This window comes from Rhopalosiphum maidis, chromosome 4 (assembly GCF_003676215.2).
Source record: "Rhopalosiphum maidis isolate BTI-1 chromosome 4, ASM367621v3, whole genome shotgun sequence".
Taxonomy (NCBI): Eukaryota; Metazoa; Arthropoda; class Insecta; order Hemiptera; family Aphididae; genus Rhopalosiphum; species Rhopalosiphum maidis.
Window position 1 is genome coordinate 12,866,539 of NC_040880.1, and position 25,792 is coordinate 12,892,330.

General features: G+C 25.5%; 2 protein-coding genes across 4 annotated transcripts in view; both read left to right on the plus strand.

The window, feature by feature from the left end:
• The window catches only part of LOC113550474 (probable E3 ubiquitin-protein ligase HERC1), a 31,794-nt gene extending 8,604 nt beyond the window's left edge, over positions 1-23,190 (plus strand). Inside the window, exons 21-63 of one of the 3 annotated variants that reach the window (XM_026952321.1) lie at positions 59-185; positions 315-438; positions 784-882; positions 981-1,378; positions 1,455-1,595; positions 1,661-1,907; positions 2,398-2,524; positions 2,586-2,747; positions 3,350-3,485; positions 3,578-3,785; positions 3,847-3,996; positions 5,467-5,786; positions 6,220-6,340; positions 6,401-6,585; positions 6,654-6,905; positions 7,015-7,216; positions 7,280-7,517; positions 7,583-7,704; positions 7,758-8,015; positions 8,693-8,879; positions 8,957-9,058; positions 10,158-10,750; positions 12,546-12,657; positions 12,725-12,858; positions 13,038-13,204; positions 13,276-13,469; positions 13,526-13,741; positions 14,773-14,897; positions 14,962-15,130; positions 15,215-15,537; positions 15,613-15,916; positions 15,975-16,091; positions 16,183-16,359; positions 16,654-17,312; positions 17,397-17,555; positions 17,625-17,813; positions 17,878-18,096; positions 18,169-18,429; positions 18,634-18,841; positions 18,907-19,100; positions 19,892-20,178; positions 20,445-20,598; positions 22,833-23,190. In XM_026952321.1, the coding sequence (XP_026808122.1) occupies positions 59-185; positions 315-438; positions 784-882; positions 981-1,378; positions 1,455-1,595; positions 1,661-1,907; positions 2,398-2,524; positions 2,586-2,747; positions 3,350-3,485; positions 3,578-3,785; positions 3,847-3,996; positions 5,467-5,786; positions 6,220-6,340; positions 6,401-6,585; positions 6,654-6,905; positions 7,015-7,216; positions 7,280-7,517; positions 7,583-7,704; positions 7,758-8,015; positions 8,693-8,879; positions 8,957-9,058; positions 10,158-10,750; positions 12,546-12,657; positions 12,725-12,858; positions 13,038-13,204; positions 13,276-13,469; positions 13,526-13,741; positions 14,773-14,897; positions 14,962-15,130; positions 15,215-15,537; positions 15,613-15,916; positions 15,975-16,091; positions 16,183-16,359; positions 16,654-17,312; positions 17,397-17,555; positions 17,625-17,813; positions 17,878-18,096; positions 18,169-18,429; positions 18,634-18,841; positions 18,907-19,100; positions 19,892-20,178; positions 20,445-20,598; positions 22,833-23,048 (9,083 nt within the window). In that variant the 3' untranslated portion in view covers positions 23,049-23,190. Of the gene's footprint in view, positions 1-58; positions 186-314; positions 439-783; positions 883-980; positions 1,379-1,454; positions 1,596-1,660; positions 1,908-2,397; positions 2,525-2,585; positions 2,748-3,349; positions 3,486-3,577; positions 3,786-3,846; positions 3,997-5,466; positions 5,787-6,219; positions 6,341-6,400; positions 6,586-6,653; positions 6,906-7,014; positions 7,217-7,279; positions 7,518-7,582; positions 7,705-7,757; positions 8,016-8,692; positions 8,880-8,956; positions 9,059-10,157; positions 10,751-12,545; positions 12,658-12,724; positions 12,859-13,037; positions 13,205-13,275; positions 13,470-13,525; positions 13,742-14,772; positions 14,898-14,961; positions 15,131-15,214; positions 15,538-15,612; positions 15,917-15,974; positions 16,092-16,182; positions 16,369-16,653; positions 17,313-17,396; positions 17,556-17,624; positions 17,814-17,877; positions 18,097-18,168; positions 18,430-18,633; positions 18,842-18,906; positions 19,101-19,891; positions 20,179-20,444; positions 20,599-22,832 lie in introns of all 3 variants that reach the window. The other 2 variants (XM_026952319.1, XM_026952320.1) reach the window with 2 other exon arrangements.
• A 972-nt stretch (positions 23,191-24,162) lies between these two features.
• LOC113549072 (28S ribosomal protein S24, mitochondrial) lies at positions 24,163-25,149 on the plus strand. The gene is made up of 3 exons (XM_026950227.1): positions 24,163-24,413; positions 24,496-24,701; positions 24,797-25,149. Exons 2-3 carry the CDS (start codon positions 24,512-24,514, stop codon positions 25,084-25,086), a joined length of 480 nt encoding a protein of 159 aa, XP_026806028.1. The 5' UTR covers positions 24,163-24,413; positions 24,496-24,511; the 3' UTR covers positions 25,087-25,149.
• The last annotated feature ends 643 nt before the right edge of the window (positions 25,150-25,792 follow it).

The following is a 25,792-nucleotide window of genomic DNA, read 5'->3' on the forward strand; positions in this document are numbered from 1 at the left end:
TTTATCAATTTATGAGGAACATATTTATTTTTAATGTTTGGTTTATTATACTTTCTAGGTTCCCCAAGTACTGTAATGGATGATTACTTGTGCTTAAATATTTCTAGTAAATGCTGTTTTTTGTTGACTGCAGTTCGTGGAATGCATAGTGATCCATCTTTACCTAATAAACATCTTTTAAAAGAGTATGAGTATTAAATATTTAAATTATATATGTATATATATATATATCACTTAATTTGAATAATATTTATAATTTATTTATAAGACTGTGAAAATTATCATCAATTTAAAAATATTATTTATTTTTCTAGTGATTTGACTGCCGCTAATAAATCAGTATTAGAATCAGTTTTAGAGTTTGTTTTTGATTCTAAACAAGGTACCAATCCTTATGCATTAATACAAGCATCAGAAGTAGAAGAAATTAGAGCACATGTATGTAAAGTTATTTAATTTATAAATATTTTAAATAAAAGTATTATACAAAATAAGTAGGATGTATTCAAGTTTCTTTAAAATTTAAAAATAATATAATATCTAATAAGTAAATAAAAATACAATTTAAACTCAAATAGTATAGAAGATTAATTTTCATTTCTTCTAAAAAGAAAAAGTGCATAGTGTATTAATACCGAATAAAATTAATTTGAAAATTGAAACTACCTCTTAATAATCTTTATTACCCTAAATCATTTTAATAATTGTATTATAATGTATAATATTTTAATTTATTTGTCTATTTTTATTATTTTACATAAATATTTTTTATTTACATAATAGGATAGATTGGCAGCTTTTAATCGTATTACAAAAATGTTAAAAATTATTGATTTTGTACAAGACTCATCCAATCATATTTCATTGAGCCATATGTGTAAGGTAAATATAAAAATGATCTTTTATTTATAATATTTATTAATGTTTATACTAGGTATTTACCAAGGTATAATAATATTTTTTATATTGATTGATAATAGGTATTTGAAGCATTCATTTGTGGTCTTTTGGAGTTGTACCAGTCACAATTCATTGGACATCATATTATTGATCATTATTATTCAGCTATTAATACAGTTCCAAGATCAATTAAAAGACAGATTCAAAATGCTGTTCTTAATATTTACAAACATTTTGAAATATATTTAAGAATGAATGTTGCAACATCAGAATTATTTTCTATTCAAATATGTATACTTTCATTACTCAATATGCATTTTACATCATCAGATTTTGAGTATTTATTGTCAAACAATTTACCTGAAATGTTGGTCAGTACATGTAAGCTTCATGTTCCATTTATGTCTACTGATCGATACTCATTAGTAGTAGTAAAAATGACAAGTAATATATTATACATTTTGGCAGTATCAGGATGGTATGTTATCTAAATTAAATCCTGTTAGAATTTATACTTAATTATTTAGTTAATACAATTTTTTTTTTAAATTTAGTAATGCAAATTCTAGTTTTGAAAGTATCAGAGCAGTTTTTGTAAATGTTCATAATCTTTTAGATATACTAATAAATTCAAGACAATGCTCTATAATGGAACAAACTTTTTCTGAAACTCCAAATAATTTACTAATTGAAGGGTAAGTAGAGCAATAAGTTTATTATATAAATTATATTTTTATTTAATAAACCTTGTTATTTTAAGGGTAAATTCTCCAGAATCATATCCAGTACAAAGTTATATTTGTGATTTATTATCATTTGTTTTACAATGCACATCATTTTCTCCTTTGTGTATAAGTTCTCACCAATGGACAGAAACTCTTTTGCGCTTAGCTCAATGTTCTAGTACTATGTTTTTAGCAGAACATTTTCGCTGTAAACTTTTAATTTTGAGATTATTACGTCAAATATTGCCCTATTTAAAATCATCCAATAGTGGCCGCAAAAAAGTATGTATTTAAATATTTTATCTTAGATAATGTAATTTTTATTTTATAGTTTTCATTATTTTATAACATTTTGGTGTTTTTTATTTTCTGTAAAAGAACAATTACTGATAAAGGTTATATTTTTAATTTGTATATAACTATCAAATCAGCATTTTTGGTTTGTGATTTCAGTAATTAATTATTTAAGTCTGTTAGTAAATATGTATATTTAGTTTTATGATAAATCCGTGTAAATTGTTATACTTATGGTTATTCTTGTGATTTGAGGATTATATTTATTAAGTGTTTTTTGAAAAATTACTCTCTATATCTTACCTTTTATAATGCAATATATCGAATATGTTATTTTGATAGTTTTAATTTGTACTATTACCTATAATTATGTAGATTTTCAAATGTAATTTTTCTCCTAAAATCTTTTGTCAAAATTAAATTGTACAGATGTATACATTTTTTGAATCATTGATATTTTGAATATATTTGATTTTAGATTGTGAAGACACTTTTTGAACAATTGGGCACTAATATGTGGTTAATTCCACAACAAGTTGAAAATATAACTGCATATTTGAAACAAGAAGACTTAGATAAACAAATGGGTAACATATGTTTAAATGGTGAGAAATTATTTAGTTTGATCTGAATTATAAATTTTTTATAAATTTGTATCTTTTTTAGATTCAAATGATAGTATAAGTAATCATAATATTGATATTGGCGAGTTACCATTTTCATTTCACGAAGAAAAGAGTTTCAACTGTATTATTGAAAATGGTCATACAGTTATCCATGCTCATGGTGGAAGAGCTTATGCTCTTGGTTCTACTCCTTTTGAAAGTGGTAATTTTAAAAATCTTAATATTTAATTAAATTGCAAAATTCTTATTAAATATTATATTGTATAATATTTTATTATTTACCAACTTTTATAAAAAATAACTATAAAGCAGACTGTCTGTTCGACAGGTTCCTTATTTATTTATTTATTGTATCTTTGTATGGCTACTAACTATTACACTCATGCAACAAATCACTACAATTTAATGTCTAATTTGGTTATTTGATGGGCCACTTGCCTCCCCCTAGAATTTTAATTTTGATTTCCAAACCATTATCTGTACCTCATTGTAATAATTTAATGTAATAATGACAAAACATAATAATGTTCTATAAATAAAATATAAGTAAAAACTGTATAAAAAAAATCTTCATTTATTTTTTAAATTAATTTTCTACCCCCAGCCTAGAAAATGTTTGAGGATGCTCATGGCCTTGCACTATGGTTCATAAATGAAAGAAAAACATTGTGAATCGTGCATTTATGTGTCATTATTCCACATGTACTATTTATTTATTAAATTACATTTTTTTTATTTTTTTTATTAATTGTGTGCAATTTGACCTATAAGTTATAGACTAAAATTATTTTATTTTTATATTAGGTGTCTACCAATGGAAATTTTTTATTTTGAATGAACATAAAGGAAATGAAGGTTCATGCATTGGTATATCAAGATATCCCATTAAAGATCAAAACTATAGAACCACTTCCGATATGTGGCTATATAGAGCTTATAAGTATTTATTCAAATTTTGTTAATTTAAATTTATTTATATAATTGTATTTTGGCAGTATGTATTATAATAAATATGTTTTAATTTGTTTATAGTGGTATTTTATATCATAATGGTCAGCTACCTCTTGCACTTAAAACATTTACTCAAGGTGACTACATTACAGCAACTTTTGATACTGAATCAAGAACTCTTAGTTTTGCTAGAAATAATGATTATCCAGTCATAGCTTTTCAAAACATAGATACCAAAACCAAGCTTTATCCTTGTGTATTATGTTACAGTACTGCTGCTGGACAAAAGGTATAAGCCATATTTATGTGTTTCTATAAAAATCATAATATGAATTAATTTATTATTTCAGATTAAAATAAGCGATTATAGAGCTGAGCGAAATAAAAACACTGAACTTTTTGCTGGAGAACCTTATTTAGCACCCATGTTTACTTGTATTACTGAAAATTATATTTCAATAATACGAATATTGCATAACACTGATCAGTGGTTAATTGAGGTAATTATTTGTTATTAATTGATAAAATTAGTTAATTTATAATTTAAGTATCTGATTACCATCATTACTCATTCTGATCTTTATTTTTTTGCTTTAAAAGTTTAATAAGTATTTATAAACAGAGGCAGAACTTAGATTTTTTTTACTATTTTTTAACTTAGAACGCCTGAGGAAAATATTAAAATTATGTCCAAACATAGACCAAGACTAAAATATCTTTCCCTAAAATTGTTTTTAATAATTGGAATTCAAATTACAAAAATACTACATACTTATTGACTTTTAAATACATAATAAGGTTAACTAATAAAGTTCAAAATATCAAGCTAGTTCTTTCTCATAGAATTGTATTACCTACTTATGTTACAATAATCAAACTCAATAAAAGTTATTCTGATTCTTACACAGCTATTTGCTAATTATTAAAATTAGTAATAACAAACTTATTTAGTTATATGAAAGAACCTTTTTATTAAAAAAAAAATATTTATGTAGAAACCTGATATTTAAAAATGCACAATAGTTGTACAGTATACATAGTACACACTTAAAAAAAAAATGTATATGTACCAAAATAATATTATTTTTATATTTTTTATTCTATTGTGAAATTTGGGATTTAATATAAAATATAGAGTATTATTGTTTAGACTAGGCCCCTCGTCAGTTGTGGGCCCGTGGTGGTTGCCCACATTGCCTACCTGGTATTTACGTCACTGAGCATCAATACATGCCTAATTTCACTCAGAATCTTAATTATTATAGTATATTTCAGTATACGTATACTTAAACAAATCTAATCATAATCTTACCATTAACTAGAATGATGTCTAGATCGATGACCAAAATGGCAAATCTCAAATGTTATTACAAAAATATGACAACGTAATACAACGACCATGATAAAATAAAATAATAATTTATTTTGTTATGACAACGCAAAGTATTAAATAATATAAACCACATTAATTTTGTACTATCATCGATTACAAAATATATTTTTTATTATATTTATATTTATTATTCTTAATATATATGTTCTTTTTAATTTTTATAATTCGTCTGTTTCTATATCTAATATGCACTGTCATTTGTCGATCCTCAACGTACGTCGACTGCACAGCTACGCGTCCTAATAATAATTAATAATAGAAACACCGTATATGGTTTTATTTCTTGTTTTTCATTTCTTTTAATATGGTCATCACCAAATCTTAAACAAATTATATGAAATAAAAATATTTTTTTATCTTCTAACATCATAAATTAAATAAAGGCCTACAAAAAAATTACGCCCACTAAAATTGTACGTCCGTCACCCGGGGATCAATCTTTGGTTTCACCCCCCTAGTTCCACCACTGTTTATAAATAATTATTAAATTGATATTTTATTTGTTATAATAATTTAAAAATTCAAACTACAATCATGTCATAAAGTTATTTATTAACTAATTTATATAATTTAATAGGTGAATGAGTGTCTCTTAGAACAACTTTCATTTTTAAAAGGAGTTTTACCTGAAGTACGTTTCAAAGAAAGACTATTAGACATATCTGGATCTATTCAAAAAGAACCAATTTGTGAACATATTGGAGAGGTTGATTTAAATTTATTATGTGAAAAAGTATGGCCTGCGTTAGCAGTAATTGGAGGTCTTGATCGTGGTCTAAGAGTAGATGGAAAATGTTTTGATTTAGATCAAAAATCATTTGGCACCATAATGGGAACTCTAAAAAAGGGTTTTACTACAGCAAAAGTAATGCGGGAAGACAAAAATGACACTGTCAGGTTGTGAAAATTGTTTAATTTACATTTTAAGATAATATACATTATTATGCATACTTAATATTAAGTATACATTGTTATTATAAAATATTAAATGTTAAATACTGTACCCATAGACATATAAAACGAAATAGTTTACTGCTCATTACATTCCCATAGGAGTGTTGAAGTTGTGAGCCAATATGCAAGTAGAGCAATGGTAACAAAATACCTTAATAGATAAGATACTCGTAGGTAAATGTTAGATATTTTATATATATTATTATATTATTGTAAACATTGACCTAATGACATTTGGCTGCAACTTCTTATAATATTGAGTAGTCAGCTCTCTAGTTATTGTATGTTTATGACTGTACCTTACTTTTCCCTTAATACATTTATTGATATGTGTGTAGTTTATATGGTAAAGTATATATTTTTTTATCTTTTATAGTGATGTGTTATTTCAATCGTTATTACCATGTAATAATATTAAATTTAATCCTGCACGATTGGAACATATTCCAGCATTATTATTGTATTCAATTGGGCGGTTGAGTGGCATTACAAATGAAGTATTACCATTATACAAATTTCTTTAAATTTTCAGACTAAATAAAAAAATTTAATTTTAGTTGGTGTCTCAAAATAATTCTCAAACTAATAAAACATCTGATAAATTTCATGAAGAAAATGCTATTAAATCATTGGATTTATTCTCTAGTCAAATGGTTATGAATATTATGGATCAATTATCAGAAATAAATACTATACCATCTTCAAGTAATACAAAAGATTTAGGAGTAAACACAACAACTAAGTATGTATTAAATATTAATCGATTCTTTAAGAATTTAATTACATTTTAGTTTTTCATGACATTTTCAGGGATGCTTATAATGTTTCTCTAGTTCATGAAACTAAACTATTTAAATTGTCTGCATTACAAACTACTGCATTAAAAAGTCTAGAAGTTATTATGACTAGCTCTATGTGTGTTGATTTATTAGTCAATCCTAATTCTCTAAAATTAAAACAACCAACTGATGCTAATAAAAATGCAATTGGTGATAATAAAAAGAAACGTGATAATATAAAAGAAAATGATATTATGAATGATATTTTAATATTTCTTTTTAGGTAAAAGGTCATTTTAATTTTTATCTGAATTATTGTAATTAATAATAATAATTATTTTTAAAATGCGTATATTATATTATTGTCATTTATGATTTGGTTTATATTATAGATGTGCTTTTGAAAAAAGTCTATGTTCAAAATATTTAGTTATTGAAACAGATATGATTGAATCTGAAAGAATATTAAACATACTTTACAATAATTATTTGAAAGAATGTGCTGAAAATAAATATAAAATACCAGATTTACAAAATCGCTTGAAAACTTTAATAAGTTTTCAAGAAAGTACTAATGTAAAACGAAGAGAATCTGTAAATAATTATAAAAATAATTACTTATAAAATTAAAATTTACTTTAATAAACTTTTTTTAAGATTTCTGGAGAAACATCTAGAACTACTGATGACTCTCCTAGAAGAATTGGAAGATCTCGTCGTAATATGTTACATCGATCAAACACCATTTATATATGTCCTAATAGTACAAATAATACTAATAATACAAATAATATTGTTCCTAGTGAAAATAGAGAACAAATTCCATCTATAGCAATTCCTCTAATTGAAATGGGATTTTCTACACGGCTGGTTCAAAGAGCTATTGCTGCCTTAGGTATAAATGACGTTTTCCTGATATTTATATTTTTACTTAAATTTTAAAATTATTTTTTTTTTTAGGCAACATTTGGGAAACAATGCCACGAAATGTAGCTATTAATAGTTTAGCTACATGGATGATAGAACACCCATGCATACAAGAAACTAATTTTGAAGGTGCAGACAGTAATACAGAAACTAGAGTGAGTTAAATCAATAGCATATTTTAATATATTTTAACCAAGAATTTTTCTAGCTAATGCATCCTCCAGCTATGAGAATGCCATATTATAGCATTCATTCGGAGCATCCCATTGATGATAGCCCTTTAGATTTAGCTCCTCGAAGATTGATAGCTCCTAGAAGACGTTTTAGAGAACTTTCTATCGATCACACAATCTATAGAGCTCCAAATTTATTAGTCAATGATGATTTGATTGATGATTCTATGAATAGAGATATTGAAAGTATGGTGACAATTGCTTCAGATGTAGAACAACCTGAATCTCCACTGGTAATTAAATATTTTTAAGAATTATACCAATAGGGCAAATACAAAGGTGGATTAAGTCCTACCTCTTCAATATTATTTTAAAGATTGTTTTTGTTTTGTATTTTTTAATTTATAAAATTGTGTGTTATTTTATGGTTGTAACAGTACTTTATGTCTTTATGTTTACTATTTATCAGTTTTTGATGTTACTGCTTACAAGTATTTAATTTATAATTTCTGTAGGACTAAGTTTAGTTTTGTATTAGGCTTCTTAATTCTTTTTTGTGGTGAGCTTTTATATCATTTTTTGTGAGGTTGAAATGACAAGACCTTATTCCATTGTTGTAAAAATATCATATTTTTATTAAATATAAGAATATAACAAATGATAATTTTTTTAAGCTACAATAGATATTTATAGATATTAAGTTTATACTAGTGTACAGTTATATATTATGTTAGTGATGGAAATAAATATTTTTGTAGTTTTGTGATGGCCCGTAGTCCTGGGCATTGAGCTCTTTTCCCTATTAAATCCAACTAAGTTTATAGGACTCTGGTATTAATTTTGTGTTTAGTCTACTCTTTTTTTTAATTTCTATATCCTCCTTTATGTTATATCTTTTATTAAAAAATTTAATTAAATTTAAGAAAAAGTTTAATTGTTATGTAATATTTATATTTATTTATTTATTTAGGAAACTCCACCACGTGAACATTCTCCAAACTTAGAAACGACAGAATTAACCATTCCTTTTACAGCTCTTATTGATGGTGTATTTTTGCCTTCAGTAAACCGTAACTCAGGATACAGTGTTACAGAACTTCGAGTACCGACTGAGATAGTTGATTCTGAACCAGAAAGTTCACAAATTGTTAGACCCGGTGAGAACTTTAAAATATAAGATTACTTATAATTATAATTTTACAAATTATACTTATTTATATTTATGTATTTGCAGCTGTTGACGCTTCTTGTGTAAATTGCCAAGAAAAAATTGAAAAGTTAAAAACTTCTGATTTTGTTAAACCCAAAAAATCTCTAACTTCTGATTTTACTCAAGGTACTTTTATTTTATTATAGTTTATAAAATGAATATAAGCTTGTCTACAAACAATATCAAAGATAAAAGAATGTATAAAATAAAATATTGAAAAATAAATATTTTTATAAAAGAGTAAAAATAATAATAACAAATACAAATAAATAGGAGTATTAATAATAATAACATTCCTTAAAAAAATTGATTTATATCAATTTCCTCATTGTTATATCATCGACTTAGCTTACATAGTATTTTATCATTAGTTGCTAATTCCCAAATGGCCTATAAAAAGTAAAGTTAAAAATTAAAATAACGTAATTATGTGTGCTATATACAAAAAATATAATAAATGTAAGTACAGATAACATAATGAATATCAAACAAATATGTTACAGAAAATTACACGGTATTATATCCATTATTATTTTTATTGATAATAATAATAAAAAAAAATTAAAAACGGGTTCCAATAAGTGACATTTAGAGAATAAATACTAATATGCATTATGCTTACAGTTATTTTTGCCTTTCCCAGCCAAAATTTATACATACCAGGTTTTTTTCTGTAATTTTGCGGTTATATGTATTTTTTACAATGTACAGTAGAACTCCGATTATGCGAACGCCAATCATCCGGACGTCCAATTAACCGGACGAGAAAAAAAAGCTTTTTTTTTAAATTTTAAGCTATGTCACATATTATAATTAAGGCTTATTTTGTTTCAATTAAATATATATTAAAATTATTTGTTTATGGTTATTTTAAGTTATATTACATATTTATTAATAATAAATACATACATACAATATATTCATACAATTATATATCTTTTGATATATCATATGTCAATCATCCGGATATTTGCTTATCCGGACCACCTTTGACATTAATTAGTCTGGAGAATCGGAGTTCTACTGTATTTTTGAATGTTAAAGAAGACTTTTTTTTTGAAAATTAGAAATTTAAAGATAAAAATTACTATTCAATTATTAAATTTAATAATATTTATTAGTTACGGTTATATGATGATAATATATTATATATGCTTATATAATGTATTAACTATGTAAAATATACAATTTTTAATTTTATAATTAATGAATTTTTTTATTTCAGTTTCTAAATTAATGGATCATTATAATTATCTTGATAAGCCATTTGACATGAATTTGATATATGAACAATTAAATTCCTGTACATTTAAGCCTGAAAGTGTCGAAGATAATAGTATGGACAAACTCGGAATGGAGGTTGTTCCATCTCTCTCTAACAATGAGGGCAGTTCTTCAAAAATATCGCAACATTCGTCCATACTTAATCTTTCATCTTTATCCTTGGAGGCGGCTTTAATGACATCAGCAGAAGAGCGTATAAAAGCTATTAATCGAGTATTTCATACCATGTCACACTTAGCATCTAGAAATATTGTCATAAATATTTTAATGTCACTTATTCATTGGACATTTGAAAGTGATGATATAGTTGTATGGAAATTAGATAAGCTTGGTTTTACAAATGTACCTAAAATAGTGCAATTTATACGACTTCTACTTATTATGAATGTATGGACTGATGGAGAATACAAAGAGAATGAAATGTTGCCAAAAAAATTAGAAAAAAATGTTTTAGGACTTTTATCAAACATAATAATTTCATTAGCTGAACATTATCGACCAGCTTATAATTATGCGATATCTATACCGGTTCAAGTAAGTTTTTTTTTATATTATACAAATATTTTAAAGAGTTGTTAATGAAAAAATGGGTTGTTGGATATATATACTTTTACATAATTATATTAAGATATTGATAAAAAAACATTAATAAAATTCATAAATTATCACAAGCAAAAAATAATTTGGAATAAATATTAGAGTTATCAATTTATTATGTACAATTTCAATATGATATATTTTATAAATCTCATTGAATTATTGCGTTTTATAAATAGTTCTTAAAGATGGTTTCATCTACATGTAAATACTTGCTATGGCAGTGTTTTTCAACCTGTGCGTCGCGGCTCCCAAAGGCGTCGCCGGTCATTATTAAGGGAGCCGCGTTCGCAATAGAAACTAAAAATACAATTTCCGCGCACCAATACATATTACATTTTGGGTGTGTGAGACAGATCGGCCGTCGATAACCGTGTTTGCGATATCGAGTAATAGCATATTTCGATTACTATTTACATTTATTTGATGATATAATGCAACAAAAACAAGCACAGCCGTCCCATTAAAAATAAAGTTAAATTAAAATTATTATAAATAATTTAAATTTGTTTATTTTTAAATATTCGTATGGGAGCCGTACATTTTATTTCAAAATCAAAAGGAGCCGTGGACCGAAAAGGTTGACAACCACTGTGCTATGGTATTTAATTTTACCATAAACGAGGAGATTGCTTCACATTTTTCTCTTATTCTAACTTCTATATTACATATATTGTCTAATATTTGAACATACATTATAATCATTTCTTAGTTTGATAAAATATTTTTGATACTTATTATTGATGGAATTTAATAAACATTTTTGCTATATAGGTACTAGTTGCTAAAGGATGTCAATATATTTAAAAATAACTCAATTTTTATCTCCCTTCAAAACCGAATACCCGGCATCCGCCCTGCTCACTCCTATGGTTGCTAGGTAGAAATTAGAAGAATTATTTTACAGTAGTTCATAATTGTACTTATTAATTTGTAATACTATTTGTAGTTATTATGAGTATATGAATGAGTTGTCTGTTGATTGTAAAAACGATCCTTAAATCCCCACTTAGACAGATTGCCTATATACATAGAATTTGTAATATTTTACCATATTAATAAAAACAATAAATAAATATATAAAAAATATTCAATCATAATTACTTTATTTCAAACATCTAGTGTAGCAGTTCCCAAACTGTTAGGTTCACGCATCCCCAAAAATAAAAAAATTTAATCACGCCCTCTTGAATACAACATTTTTTTATTAGTACTATAGTACTCTATAGTACTTAAGTAGTATAGTGTAGCGTTTCCCAAACTTTTGTTTGAGCTGGCCCAGTATTTAATATTTTTCCCCTTCATGACCCATCAAAATATTTTACATTTATCATTGTGTAAAAAGGCAAAATAAAATACATTTAAATGTCCACATAGAATTTTATAATAAAATTGAAGTGTTAATTTGCAATAAAAATATAATAATGAATTTATTTTTACTAAAAAGTTCAAATTATCAAACGAAATGATAAATAATAAAATTTAATATGAGAATTTTATTAAATTCTGCGACCTATTATTATATTTTCGTGGCCCGGTAGTTGGTCGCGACCCACTATTTGGGAAACACTAGTATAGTGTTTATAATATAAATATTTAGCTCTTACTTCCCCTGTTAAACGTCTTACAATTTGAGAACTGCTCTCTACTGATTTAGTAAATAATTATTTATTATATAATATAGAATATAAAAATAAATAAATAAATAATAAAAATTTTATTTTATCCTTAGGACATTTTTACCATGGCAAGTGAAGGAAATTTAAAAATGCAACACAATTTGAAAGTTACTAAATTAGTTGTTGATGAATTTGTTAAAAAACTTAATATATTTTCAAAACACGGTATGTTACAAAAATTAATTTTTTACTATGAATAAAAATATTGAATAAAATAAAAAAAAAATTTCAGATGAAACAGGAGCATTAAGTCCAATTGAAAACAATAATAAACCTTCAGTTAAAATGCTTATTAATGCATTATCTGCATGTTTATTATCTCATTTTGTGAGTAATGATGTTAAACATTGGGCATGCAAGCAATTAGTAAGTCAATTGAAAGTCCTAGACTCTTAGGATATTTTTTTTGTGAGAGTTAAAAGGTCTATTGAGAAATTATACATTGTTTTTTATAATTTTTATATTAAAATATAAATTTTTTGTAGCTGAAGATAAAATGATATATTATATGATTGAATTAATTGGTATTAAATGATTTATTTTAGGTAAATATATTAGTTAATAAATCTTTAAATAGAAAACAATTAGTTTTATCAAATGAATCTGATTTCCCTGGTACATTGAAACGATGTCCAATTGTGAAACTGGAAGGGCACGAGAACCGTATAAACCATGTAATATGGCAACGGAAAGTAAAATCACTTGCATCTTCGTACGTAATCTTTTTGATTAAAAACATAAACATTTTTTCCAAATATTTTAAATGAAATTAATTTTTTTTAGTGGATTTGATGGAACAATGAGGTTATGGAATAATGAATTAAGTTTAGAGTCAACACTATTATTTTTTAAATCCACACAATTGTATGGTAATGATCTAAATGGAGAATTGATATCAAAACTTGCATGGTCACCTTCTGGGTTATGTATTGCTGCATCAATGGAAGGAACTCTTAATATTTATACAGTTCAAAGACGTCAGTACTTTTATTTGTTATTAAATTATTTTATTTATTATATTAATTATGTACAGATGTATTTCAAGAAGATGAAACTTGCTTATCGACATATACTCAAGATGCTTGGATAACAGCTATAGCATGGTCTGGAACATTAATAAAAAATTCTTACGATTTCTATTCACAATATTTGTTAATTGGAGGTGTTGATGGTTCTGTGAATATAGCTATTGTTGATTCACTCAATAAAATTACATATGAGAAACTTAATGATTTTTGTCGTCCTGGAGGTTTGTGCACAAATAATGTACTTCATTCAATAATGTGTTATTAAAATATTACACTAGAAAATTATATAATAAAATAAAAATGTCAATGAAATGTTTTACTAAACAATTATAAAATAGCTTTGGCATATTAATAGAAATAAGGAATGCAGGACATATTCTAACATTAAATACCAGTCAGTAACTAATATAACCATTCAATCATGCTTTTCCTCAATAATAACAATAATTAGTAGTATAAATAAATATACACATAAGTTTTAATTAGGAGACTTTTGGGTATAAGTTTAACTTAAGTCTTAAATTAACATGATTTTTATTGAATTAATATGATTAAGGATGCAAGTATATTATATCCACAACTAAAATTGTATTAATATAGTACACTTCTACTAGACCAGTTTATGTTTTGCTACATTTAAATGTACAGTTTAAATAGATTTATCTTAATTCAAATTAATAATCTTGTAGCTATCACCATTGTTATAGAATTATCTATTATAATGCTTTCACTATTATTAATTGGTTGTAATAGTAGGTTTTATTTAAATGCATTTTGTACACCCTATTATTTCTAATGCACATTTCAAAAGTAACTAACTTAACTTACTTAACTGTTTTTGGTTAACTGATGAATTGATATTAAACTAAAATGTACGTGCATTAACTTCAGGTATAAATTAATTTGAATTTAGATAAATTGGTTTATACTATGTATAAACTACATTTTAAGATTAATCCACCAAATTAATTTATTTGTTTACTATGTTAAAATGTTATCTCACAAAATATTTGATTAATTTACACATAAATGTATCAATTACAAATTTTCAATTGTTATTTACTTTTTTTATTTTTATTTATTATTTACTATTAATGGTAATAGACAAATACATACAATAAATAGTAAAACTTGTGCTTGACTATGCTATATAATTTAGGAATTGTTATGTAAGCTTTTGTACAATTTAGAATACAAAATAAATTGTTATTCATTTTTTAATAAAAACCTTTTTTTATATGTATATTTATAGTTCCAGTTTCTCATATAGCATGGCATGATAATTTGGCTCCATTTGCTATAGCGTTTTCTTCTGGTGCCATTTCAGTGGGTAAAATTCAAACAAGAACTGAACCTGAAATATTAACAATATGTCAAGTAATTAAATACAAATATGTAAAATAATTAAAAATCTTATTAATATTATAAAAATATGTTTTAGAGCCCTATATCTACTTTGCAATGGTCTAAAATGTTTGATATACTATCTGTAAGCAATGTAGAAGATTTTACTGTTAGACTCTGGATTAAAAAACAAAATATTTGGGAAATATTTCATGAACTAAATCATTCAAATGAGCCTTCTTGTGTGGTTTGGTCGCCTGTTGTGGGTAAGTTATACAATATTAAGTGATTAATATTATGTTTTTTATACATAATGTTATTTTATTTACAATTTGTATTTGTATTTATAGGTAATAAAGGACTGTTACTTTGTGTTGGCACTACAGTTGGATCCATTAATGTTTGGTTAATACCTACTCCATTTTCTAAATTAAAACCCAGAATACTATACTCATTTCAAGGACACATGTTTAATTCTGTTACTTCAATGAGTATCCATGATAGTGGATTAGTACTAGCTACAGGATGTAGCAAAGGAAGTAGTGGTGTGGTAAATATTTGGTCGTTGTTTGATGGAAGTTTGTTGAATACGCATACTGGATCTGGTGGTGTAGATGATTTATGCTGGATGGATGATCAACTTGGACTTGCTGTTTGTTTTGCTCGATCAAAGGCAATTAGAAATATTTCTTATTATTACATCTCAACACTTATAATTTATATACATGTTTCATACTATATATTTTAGGATGTAACAGTGATACAATTTCGTGCTGATAATCTTACACATAATCGATTTGAATCAAATGCTCGAAGTGCTTTGTATCGTCGTGGACTCAACGATGTTCAATATTTTTGTAAATTTGTTAACTCATTACCTGACCTACTGCAGTTACAAATGAATCATGAGAAACACAAAGTGCTAATGGGTGATCGCCTTTTATATAGTGATTATTTAAAAGGACTCATTGCGATCGCACTAGAAATTTGGCCAGATCAAACATTTTGTATTCCATTTGTACCACCAAATACAAGTCATAGCATTGAATTTTGTATGTTAATTATTATTATTTTGAAGTTAGAGGTTAATTGTATTTACTTTTAAAACAGACGAAGAATGGCAATGGCTACAAAAATTAATCACAGTTTTGAATACTGCTAAAGCCTTACTAACAAGAAAGAATTTTCCCGAGACTTTTATTAGCTACTTTTCATCTGGCTTAAATGGTATAATCCATTGTTTTATTTTAATATGCATTTTAAAATCTTATGCTTAACATACATAAAAATATATATTTTTGTTTTAAAAATAATTTAGAAGAAAATGATGATCATTATTTATGGTCTGAAGCTATTAGCAATAATAAGTGGACTATAGAAGCTGATCAGCAAATTATTCAATGGTTTAATACAACTCCTCATGATTGGCAACCATATACTAAATGTGATGCATACCTTTGGGGCAATGGTCGAAATGGACAATTGGGAGATACTGGTATATTGTGTAATAATTTTTAATTAATAACTAAGGGTCTGGATGTTGATGACCTAAAAAAAACTAAAAAAATTCATTTAAAAGATTCTTAGCTCTACATTTTTTTCAAAAGATACAAATATATACTTTAAATGTATTATTGATTCAAATTAATTTATACATATTTTATGTTATTGTGTAATATTAAAAACAAAAAGCAAAAGTCATCAATAACTAACAAGGCCTTAATTCTAATTAGTTGTGAATAATAATAATAAAAAAAATGTTCTTATTTATTTATATTGTGTTTTATAGCTGTTGGTCAATGTATTAATATATGGTCACCTATTAAAATTCCAAACTTTAAAATTGCTCAACGTATTGTTTGTGGACAAAACTGCACTTTTGTTTTGACTAGCCAAGGAACAGTGTTATCATGTGGCGAAGGCAATTATGGCCGTCTAGGTCATGGACATTCTGATAGCCTACCCAATCTAACCATGATATCAGCTTTACAAGGATTTGTAATAACTCAACTATCCACTTCTATTGGCTCTGATGGACATAGCTTAGCTTTAACAGAAACTGGAGAAGTCTTTTCTTGGGGAGATGGTGATTTTGGCAAACTAGGACATGGTAACAATGAGCGACAGAGAAAGCCAAAACTTATTGAATCTCTATATGATGTAGTGGTTATTCAAGTAGCTTGTGGACATAAACACAGTGCTGTATTATCTCAAGATGGTGAAGTTTATGTATTTGGAAGTGCTGAACATGGTAAATTAGGTTTAGGTGGACATATAAACAAAAAACGTCCAACAAAAATTGTTCATAAAGGCTTCTTGAATATAAAACACATTGCATGTGGACAAAATCATACTATTTGTATTGGTGAAAATGTTGTTTGGGCATTTGGGGAAGGAGAAGGTGGTAAATTAGGAATTGGTAGCACAAAAGATATCTATGTTCCACAAGTAAGCATGTCATAAAAATATGTAATTACTATGGTACTCATTAATAAAGAATTATTTTAAATATATTTAAATTTATTTTATTAGGTAATCACTACACTAACTGGAAAAAATATTAAGAAAGCATACTGTGGTAATGGGTTTACAATGTTCCTTTCAGAAGATGGTGAACTCTATTCATGTGGTTCGGATAATTTACAAGATACAACAGATGTTTTACATACTGAAAGATTATACCCAGAAAATGTAAACAATCTAATAACCTAATATACTAAAGAAGTTATTATTTTTATTAAAATTTATTTTGACTTATAGATATTTGAATTCCAAGGCCAAAATGTAATTGATGTAGCTACTGGTCCAGATCATGTATTAGTATTGACTGCTCGTGGTGATGTATGGGCTTGGGGTAATAACTGTGAAGGTATTCTTGGATTTGGTCATAATTTACCTGTCCAAAAACCTACTATTATTCCAGTTTTATCAGATAAAAATATTAAACAAGTAAAATAAATATTAATTCTAGTTAGTAAATAATTATTAATTGATATTAAATGTTTTATTTAAGATTGCAACTAGTCGTACTCATTGTGCTGCATGGACAGCAGAACCATTTTCAAGGGATTCTACAAATATTTCCCATAATGATTTACCAACATCAATTCCTTATCAATATGGATATTTACAAGAATATAAAATTGTATCAATTGCTGCTAGAATGAAGTGCTTACAACAGTTCTCGAATATTTTATATACATGTTGGCAAATGATTCCATTTAATACTACTGTGAGTAATTGAACTTATTATATTTATCTAGCTTTAATCAAGTTAATGAAATGTTTGATTTACCTTGCATAGGAATTTGATTGGAGTAACATTAAACGTTGGCATTGGTTAGCAGATAAAAGACTTAAATGTTTATATACAAATAAAATTATAAAATTACCATTAATGAAAGTTATTAGTCGTACAATGAATCAAGGTCAAAATTATGGTCCTCAAATAATTGTTAAACGTTTGAGTAGTAATGGTACTAGTATGTGTATTTTTGAACAAGTTGCAAAACAAATTGTCAATATTAATGCAGAATTACTCAGACTCCCATCTAGAGCTTGGAAGGTAATACAATTTAAAGTTACTTTTACTTTATTATTAAACATCTTATTTTTCATCGACAATTTAAAAAATATTTAATTATTAGACAATACATACATACAGACAAAACTAGAAATATATTTTATACAATGACAAGTTTAAAAATCAAAGAATTAGATTTTTTTTTTTATTTATTACAAGTAAATATAATTTCTTAATTTACTATAGGTAAAACTAGTGGGCGAAGGAGCTGATGATGCAGGAGGTGTATTTGATGATACTATTGCACAGATGATGGAAGAACTTCAAACACAGACTGTTAAATTACTTGTTTTGACACCAAATGGCCGAAATGAAACAGGTTATAATCAAGATCGATTTGTATTTAATTCAAAAATGAATCATTTTAAACAGCTACAACAATTTCAATTCCTTGGTATGTGATTTTAATTAATTAATTTCATTTATATTTATTTAATTCACTTAACTTTTATTTATCAGGAATGCTTTTTGGCGTTGCTATTAGAACTAAGAAACCCTTAGCTCTTCCTTTGTCACCTTTAATTTGGAAAATGATTATTGGAGAACCATTAAACATATCAGATTTGGAAGAAAATGATACTTACTATGCACAAAACTTGACAAGTATACAAAATATACATCACACTGGAGTTACTGAAGAGAATTTTGAAGAGGTAAAAAATATAGTAATATATTTGCCTTGAAAAGTAATTAACAGGGTTTGGGGTTTGTAACACTAAAAAACACTAAAATATGCGCTTATATATGACCCATAAAACTTAAAAATATGCATTAAAATTTAAAAAAATACTCAAAAAATAATTAACAAAAAAAATGTATAAGAATAAAAGATATGAAAAAGATTTTTACTATTTTTATTAGATATTTTAATACTATTATTATAAATTTATAAGACACATTTCTTAAAAATTGGTTTCTGAAAAAAATATATTTGTATATATAATATAGCTAAATATTTATTAAATATTTATTGGATTTAATAAAATAATAAAATATTTACCTATGTGATCGTATTAAATTATTAGATGTTTTCAAACAGGAAAGCACTCCTATTAGGATTATTCAATTTGGATAACTACATTGTTTTTGATCATTTCAAATTGTTTTTGTTGAGTATTTATACATCTTGTTAATGTGCAAAATTTTTTTGAATATAGCTACACAAATAGTATCACTATTTTCAAAACAAATTTTTGTAATTAATCATTCAATAAACTGTAAACAATTATATTATTTTTAAATTTTTAAAAATTGTTGAGTATACTTCAATATAGTAAAAAAATTGGAAATATGCTAAAATAGTTCAAATCAAATTTTATATTTGAATTATCTGTACTTTAAAAAGTATTTTTATCACTCTGCTTAGTTGTACTATATCTATGAAGGATATGCAAATGCTTTAAGTCCTAAACCCTGATAATTAATAATGATTGATTTTTTTCAGGCAATACCTTTTCTAAATATGACTGGTACTGATTGGATGGATAACACTGTGCCATTAATTCCAAATGGCCATTATGTATCAGTTACATATTCCAATAGATTAAAATTTTGTGAATTAGCACTAAAACAAAGATTTCATGAAATGGATGAACAAATATTAGCAGTGAGAAGAGGTCTTTCTGCATTAGTACCTTTACCGTTACTTACATTTCAAACTGCTGAAAATCTAGAACGTATGATTTGCGGACTACCCAATATATCCATACCAGTTTTGAAAACCATTGTTAGGTAATTTTGTATATTTTATATTTTTTTAAATCTATTATAGTATGATGATAAGGAAAAGTTTCAAGGAGTAAAGTCCTAGAAAATAAGCCTCAGTTATCTAAAAAGATTCGCGTTATCGAATCATTGCGATTATGTATTGGCTTATTATTATAGTTTTATTTAAAACGTTCTGAATTTTAAGCTTTCCAAACTCATCCCTCCTGAGACTTTTTTAAAACTTTTTCCGTTACCCATCATTGTAAATAACATTAACTTTTTTTTTACAGGTATAGAGAAATGGACGAAAACTCTCAAGTGGTCCAATGGTTATGGGACATCTTAAATAGTTTTTTGGATTCTGAAAAAGTGTTATTCTTACGATTTGTTTGTGGGCGATCACGTCTTCCATCTAATTTATCAGATTTCTCTCAACATTTTCAGGTAAATTTTTTGAATAGATCTTATTTATTAAATATTATGTCGGCTATATATTAATTATTTATATGGTATATACTCTTTAGTATTATGAAATTCAATATATTTTCTTAAAATCTCAACAAATAGCTTTACTAATTTTAAAATTTCAATTTCAATCCAAAATAATTGGATAATGCAATAGACCAGAATGGATGGATAAATTTGATAGAAGCATGCAAAAGAGCCTTAATGACTAGTATAGTATATAAAAAAAACTTAAGAAGTGTTCTGTATGGTTATAAACTACTGTTTTTCAAATGAGAATTCCGCTTTTTTACTATAAATAATTAAATGAATAATTTTTTTTTTTGGAACTTTTGCATCTTATTAAAAAATTTGAATGAGTAGTTTCTCAGTTATAAAAAAGTTTATACAAATAATAATAGTCCAAAATAAAACGGTTTTACAAAAATATAGTATAGATATAGTCTAGGTATTATAGTAATCAGTGGCGTAAATTGGGCTAAATTGTTAGGGTTGCAATCAGTTTTTAGGTTGGGCAGGCTTCAAATCAGCTGCCATTTATATTTTTTGTATAACACAATACCTAATACAATATAATATATATATATATATTATAAGTATAGATTTAAAATATTAAACTACTTAACTATTAACTTACTAAATTTATTTTTTAGTTAACGAATTTATCTTTCATTTTAAGAAATAAGTTAATTTATTTTTTTTTACATTCACTATTTCAGTCGTTTTTTTGTCAAAAAATATTTTCATTGTGAATTTATATAATGATATAAACAACTGAACTGTTTTTAATATGTATATTAAATACCTTGTTATCAATTTAATAAAATATTTTGTGGTTCTTTATTAAAAAATACACTAATACTCTATTACAAACACACAAATAATATCTGTATGAAAGATTTTATTTAATAATGTAAATTAATTATTTTCAGCTTTTAGGCACCTTAACTATTATTTAGATGACTATTGTTAGATAAAACACAATTAAACACTATTAATTAAAACACATACTATATAGAAATACTGTATGTTGTTTGAAATATAAACATTATAGTCTATAATTTAGTTGTGTGTTGATAAGAAATAAAGTACGGTAACGAATAAAAAAAAATATTTAACTGAGTTAACCAAAAATTGTATTAAACTTTTAACTTTTACTTTTTCTTATTGACGCATATCAACTTAACTGAGTTAAAAAAAACCATTAACTTGCCGAGCCTTGGTTTTTTACTGAAGGAATAATATCATTTACTGCAGTAGTAATCGGCGGCCTCTGTAATTATTATCAGCTACCATTGAGACTCGAGTCGGCCGATCACAATAAATATACATATTGGTATAATAATAGAAAATGATTAATAACAAAACTATAAATAATTGTGGAAAGGATATAAATATAATAATAATTCCAGTGCTTCAAAACAAAGTTAAACATTGGTTCTCAAAATATAAATTAGTTAATTTATTATTATATTGATATTTCAATTTTTTGAAAACTGAAATCGTGATTTTTTTGGAGTCGCAAAAAGATACTCTTGCGACCTTTTGATATTTTCAGGGGTTGCAAGTGCGACCCCGTGCGACCCCCAGTTTACGCCACTGATAGTAATATTAAATCTACTATTTATTATAACATTATTATGAGTTATAAATATTAATAGATTTATAGAATATATTGAAAATTTTGAATCAACATAGCCCATTATAAACCTATTATCTTTAATAGACCATTACTTAAAATTAAATCATTATTATTGTGTATACATAATATATATAAGTTTAAGTTTGAGGCAAGTTTATGATAATAAAGGAATACAAATGTAATAATTTAGGCTTTTTAAAATTTGATTAATTCTTAATCTTATTGTGACTATGATTTTATTTACCAAGACATTATTAATATCGACCTAGATATTAATTTTCAACCAAAATATTGAAGTATTAATAGTTTTGTATTTGTATACAATTTACATAAAACTACTTTTTAATTAGAGCAATAAATGGTGATTTCAGTTATGAAAATTGCAGTCAATTCTATAATATAAATGTTTAATTTAAGTTTATTATTTAGTGTTAAAATTATGTACAAAAGTGGCATGACAAATGTTTTAATAATAGATATTATTAGAAGTGATAATTAATAAATGTATATCATTTAACCTTACCAACAAAATGTTATAATTATAATTATTACAATTACATTTAATTTTTAGATTATCAAAGTTGAAGATAAAAAAGATGGATTACCCACAGCTCAGACATGCTTCTTTCAATTGCGATTAACTGATTACAGTAGTCGTGCAGTATTTGAAGAAAAGCTCAAGTATGCTATTAATAACTGCCGAACAATAGATATGGATAATTATATGTTATTTAGAAATACAGATGTTGACTCTGACGATGACTTAGAAATGATAATTGAAAGCTAAAACAGTGTTTACTATTTAACCTTTTAAATATTATTTTACCTTAGGAATTTAATCTTTATAAATATGTAAGTTTTCTTTTACGTATTTATTTTTTGTGTATGAAGTTTTCAATACATAAGATATGTATATATATATATAAAAAAATTTAGATGTAAATTAGTGCAATATGTTTATGTAACTTTCTGTAATAAAATATTGTTGTTTTATAAAATGATAAAAAAACTAAGTGAATTAATTATAAAATTATTATTGTTAACTACATAACTATGATTTATACTAAATCAAAAGTAACAAAATGATATGTACCTATTCTATGTGTATGTATTTAATTATTTAAATTGCAGTGTCTCATTCTTAACCTGCAGAAATGTTACCTATGCTAAATATTATGAAAATAAATGAATTAGTACAGACAGTACAGCATATTGTTTCACGGTGGTATGTTGTGAAATAGGGACATTTTTTTCCATTAAAATAATTAATTATTTAATTATACTTTGTTGAAATCGTGGTTTAAAATATATTTAAAAAAATTAAAATTATACACGTATTATTCAAAAATTTTTTTCTTGTACCTATTAGAAAATTTGTCTGCCTACTTATAACGAGGGCGGGGGAAAATGGGGAATATGAAACTATGTTTTCACGGTCGAATTTTGTTACCAGAACGGTCTCTTTAATAGAAATTGAGATTTAAGATTTCACGACGTCAAAGTACTTCACACGAGTACCTACCCAACATAAACATCTCATGAACTCAAGTCAATTTTTATGGTCTGCACCTACTCTTTACTCCGTTGAATGTTGACTGTATACAAATACAACACAGACTTAATAAATATATAATAATATATTCAATTAATATAATATTATGTTATTGATACTTTTTGTTTAAAGTTTCAGAATATAGAAGTCTGTGGATTGTGTCTTAAAAAGATTCTTGATAAACAGTGTAGCCAAATAACATGTGAATACTATAACAATTTTTTTTTATCTGGGAAATCTGTTTACATTCCGACTAGTTCTCCCAGAATGTGATAAAAATATTATATATAAAAAGAAGAAGTTGATAGTGATTCCGATTATCAATCTATTATGTGATACCAGTAATACTATCTTAAAACGTCGTGTTCAAAACTATTATTACTGTATAGTTCAAAATACATCAAAACTATATTATAATCACGGAATACGGATTGATTAAGCTAAATTGCTAAATAGATTAAATTATTATATAGCCGTATTTTCAAAAATCAAAATTTAAATAAAAGTATTAAAAATTTGGGATTACCAAATATTAATTAGCATCAGTTATTGAATCAAAATTTCACTTAATTGAACAATTTAGTGATTAAAAAATTCTGAGTAAGTACTTTATAATGAATATTCAACATAAATATTGTTTAATATGTTAGGCCATTGAATTTATATTATAATTTGTTTACAGAAGAATTCAAGAATTGATGATGTTGTTTGACAAATTGTCCCGATTTCTTCCTGTTAAGAGTAATTACTTGGTCCTTTCTCGATGCAAGCATGTACAAGCGGCTCGTTATAAACGATCTATTAAGGGTAACAAACCACTTACTTACGAAATGGCTGGACCACCACACACTATTGCTCACATCAAGGGTTGGAACTCATGGAACACGTGTATGATAAATAATTAAAAATGAATACTTAAATTTAAAAGTTTTTAACACTGTTTAGTATGTGTGTAAAATATTAATTCAATCTTTCTTATTTAGGCAACATGTTGGATGGCTTAAGACCGGCTGAGACTGCGATAGATGACGAGTTCATTCGTCGTTTCATGACTGGCACTTGGCATGATTTAATTGCTAGTGAAATAATCATAAAAAGACAGCATAACATTATAAGAATAGCTGCTATAACGGTGCAGAAAATTAGTGTAACCAAAATATATTTCCTAATTGGTTATACGGAAGAACTTTTAAGCTATTGGCTGCAATGTCCCATCAAGTTAGAATTACAGACTGTTGAAGACCGAACTGCTGTGGTATTCAAATACATTTAGTCATTTGGAAATAAATTATTGTTGTGCTTATTAGAATTTTTAATAAAATATTGATAAGTTTAATGTAATAATATTAAATAAATTAATACTTATTTATATTTTCTAGAAAAGTAAATTATTACATTAAAAGTTGGTATCATAATCTGACTAAATTAGTTCTTGTTAATTTAGTTACCTTTGATCAAGTATAGATTTGTTTGATAAAACACAGTTATTTTCATAAAATCTAATTGTTTTTAAAAAAAATGCTAATTTTAGTTGTTTGGTTATAACTTAATAATCTACAAGTTTACAGTTAACAGTTTTTAAGGTTTTGAGACGATTTTATCGTTAGAGTAATAATAAAAAGTTAATGTGGTGAAGTGACGAGTATGTATGTATTGATTGTATTAGGTGTTTAAATAATTGTTTCTTGGGATTTAATTGATTTATAGAACAATTTTTTGAATGTGTACAAATAATTTTCATTATTTGATATGAAATTTTTGGAATAATAATTATTATAATGGTAACAAGAAGGAGGCTTTATTTAGTGTAAAGCCAGGTTTACACTATGTATATATATATATATATAGTGTAGTCAGGTTTACATTATACATATACATACATATATATATATATATAAAATCTTAAGTCATGCTTTATTCTGTACATTTAATACATTGGTAAGAAAATATTAGTAACAAGTTACTTATAAGTTGCAGTG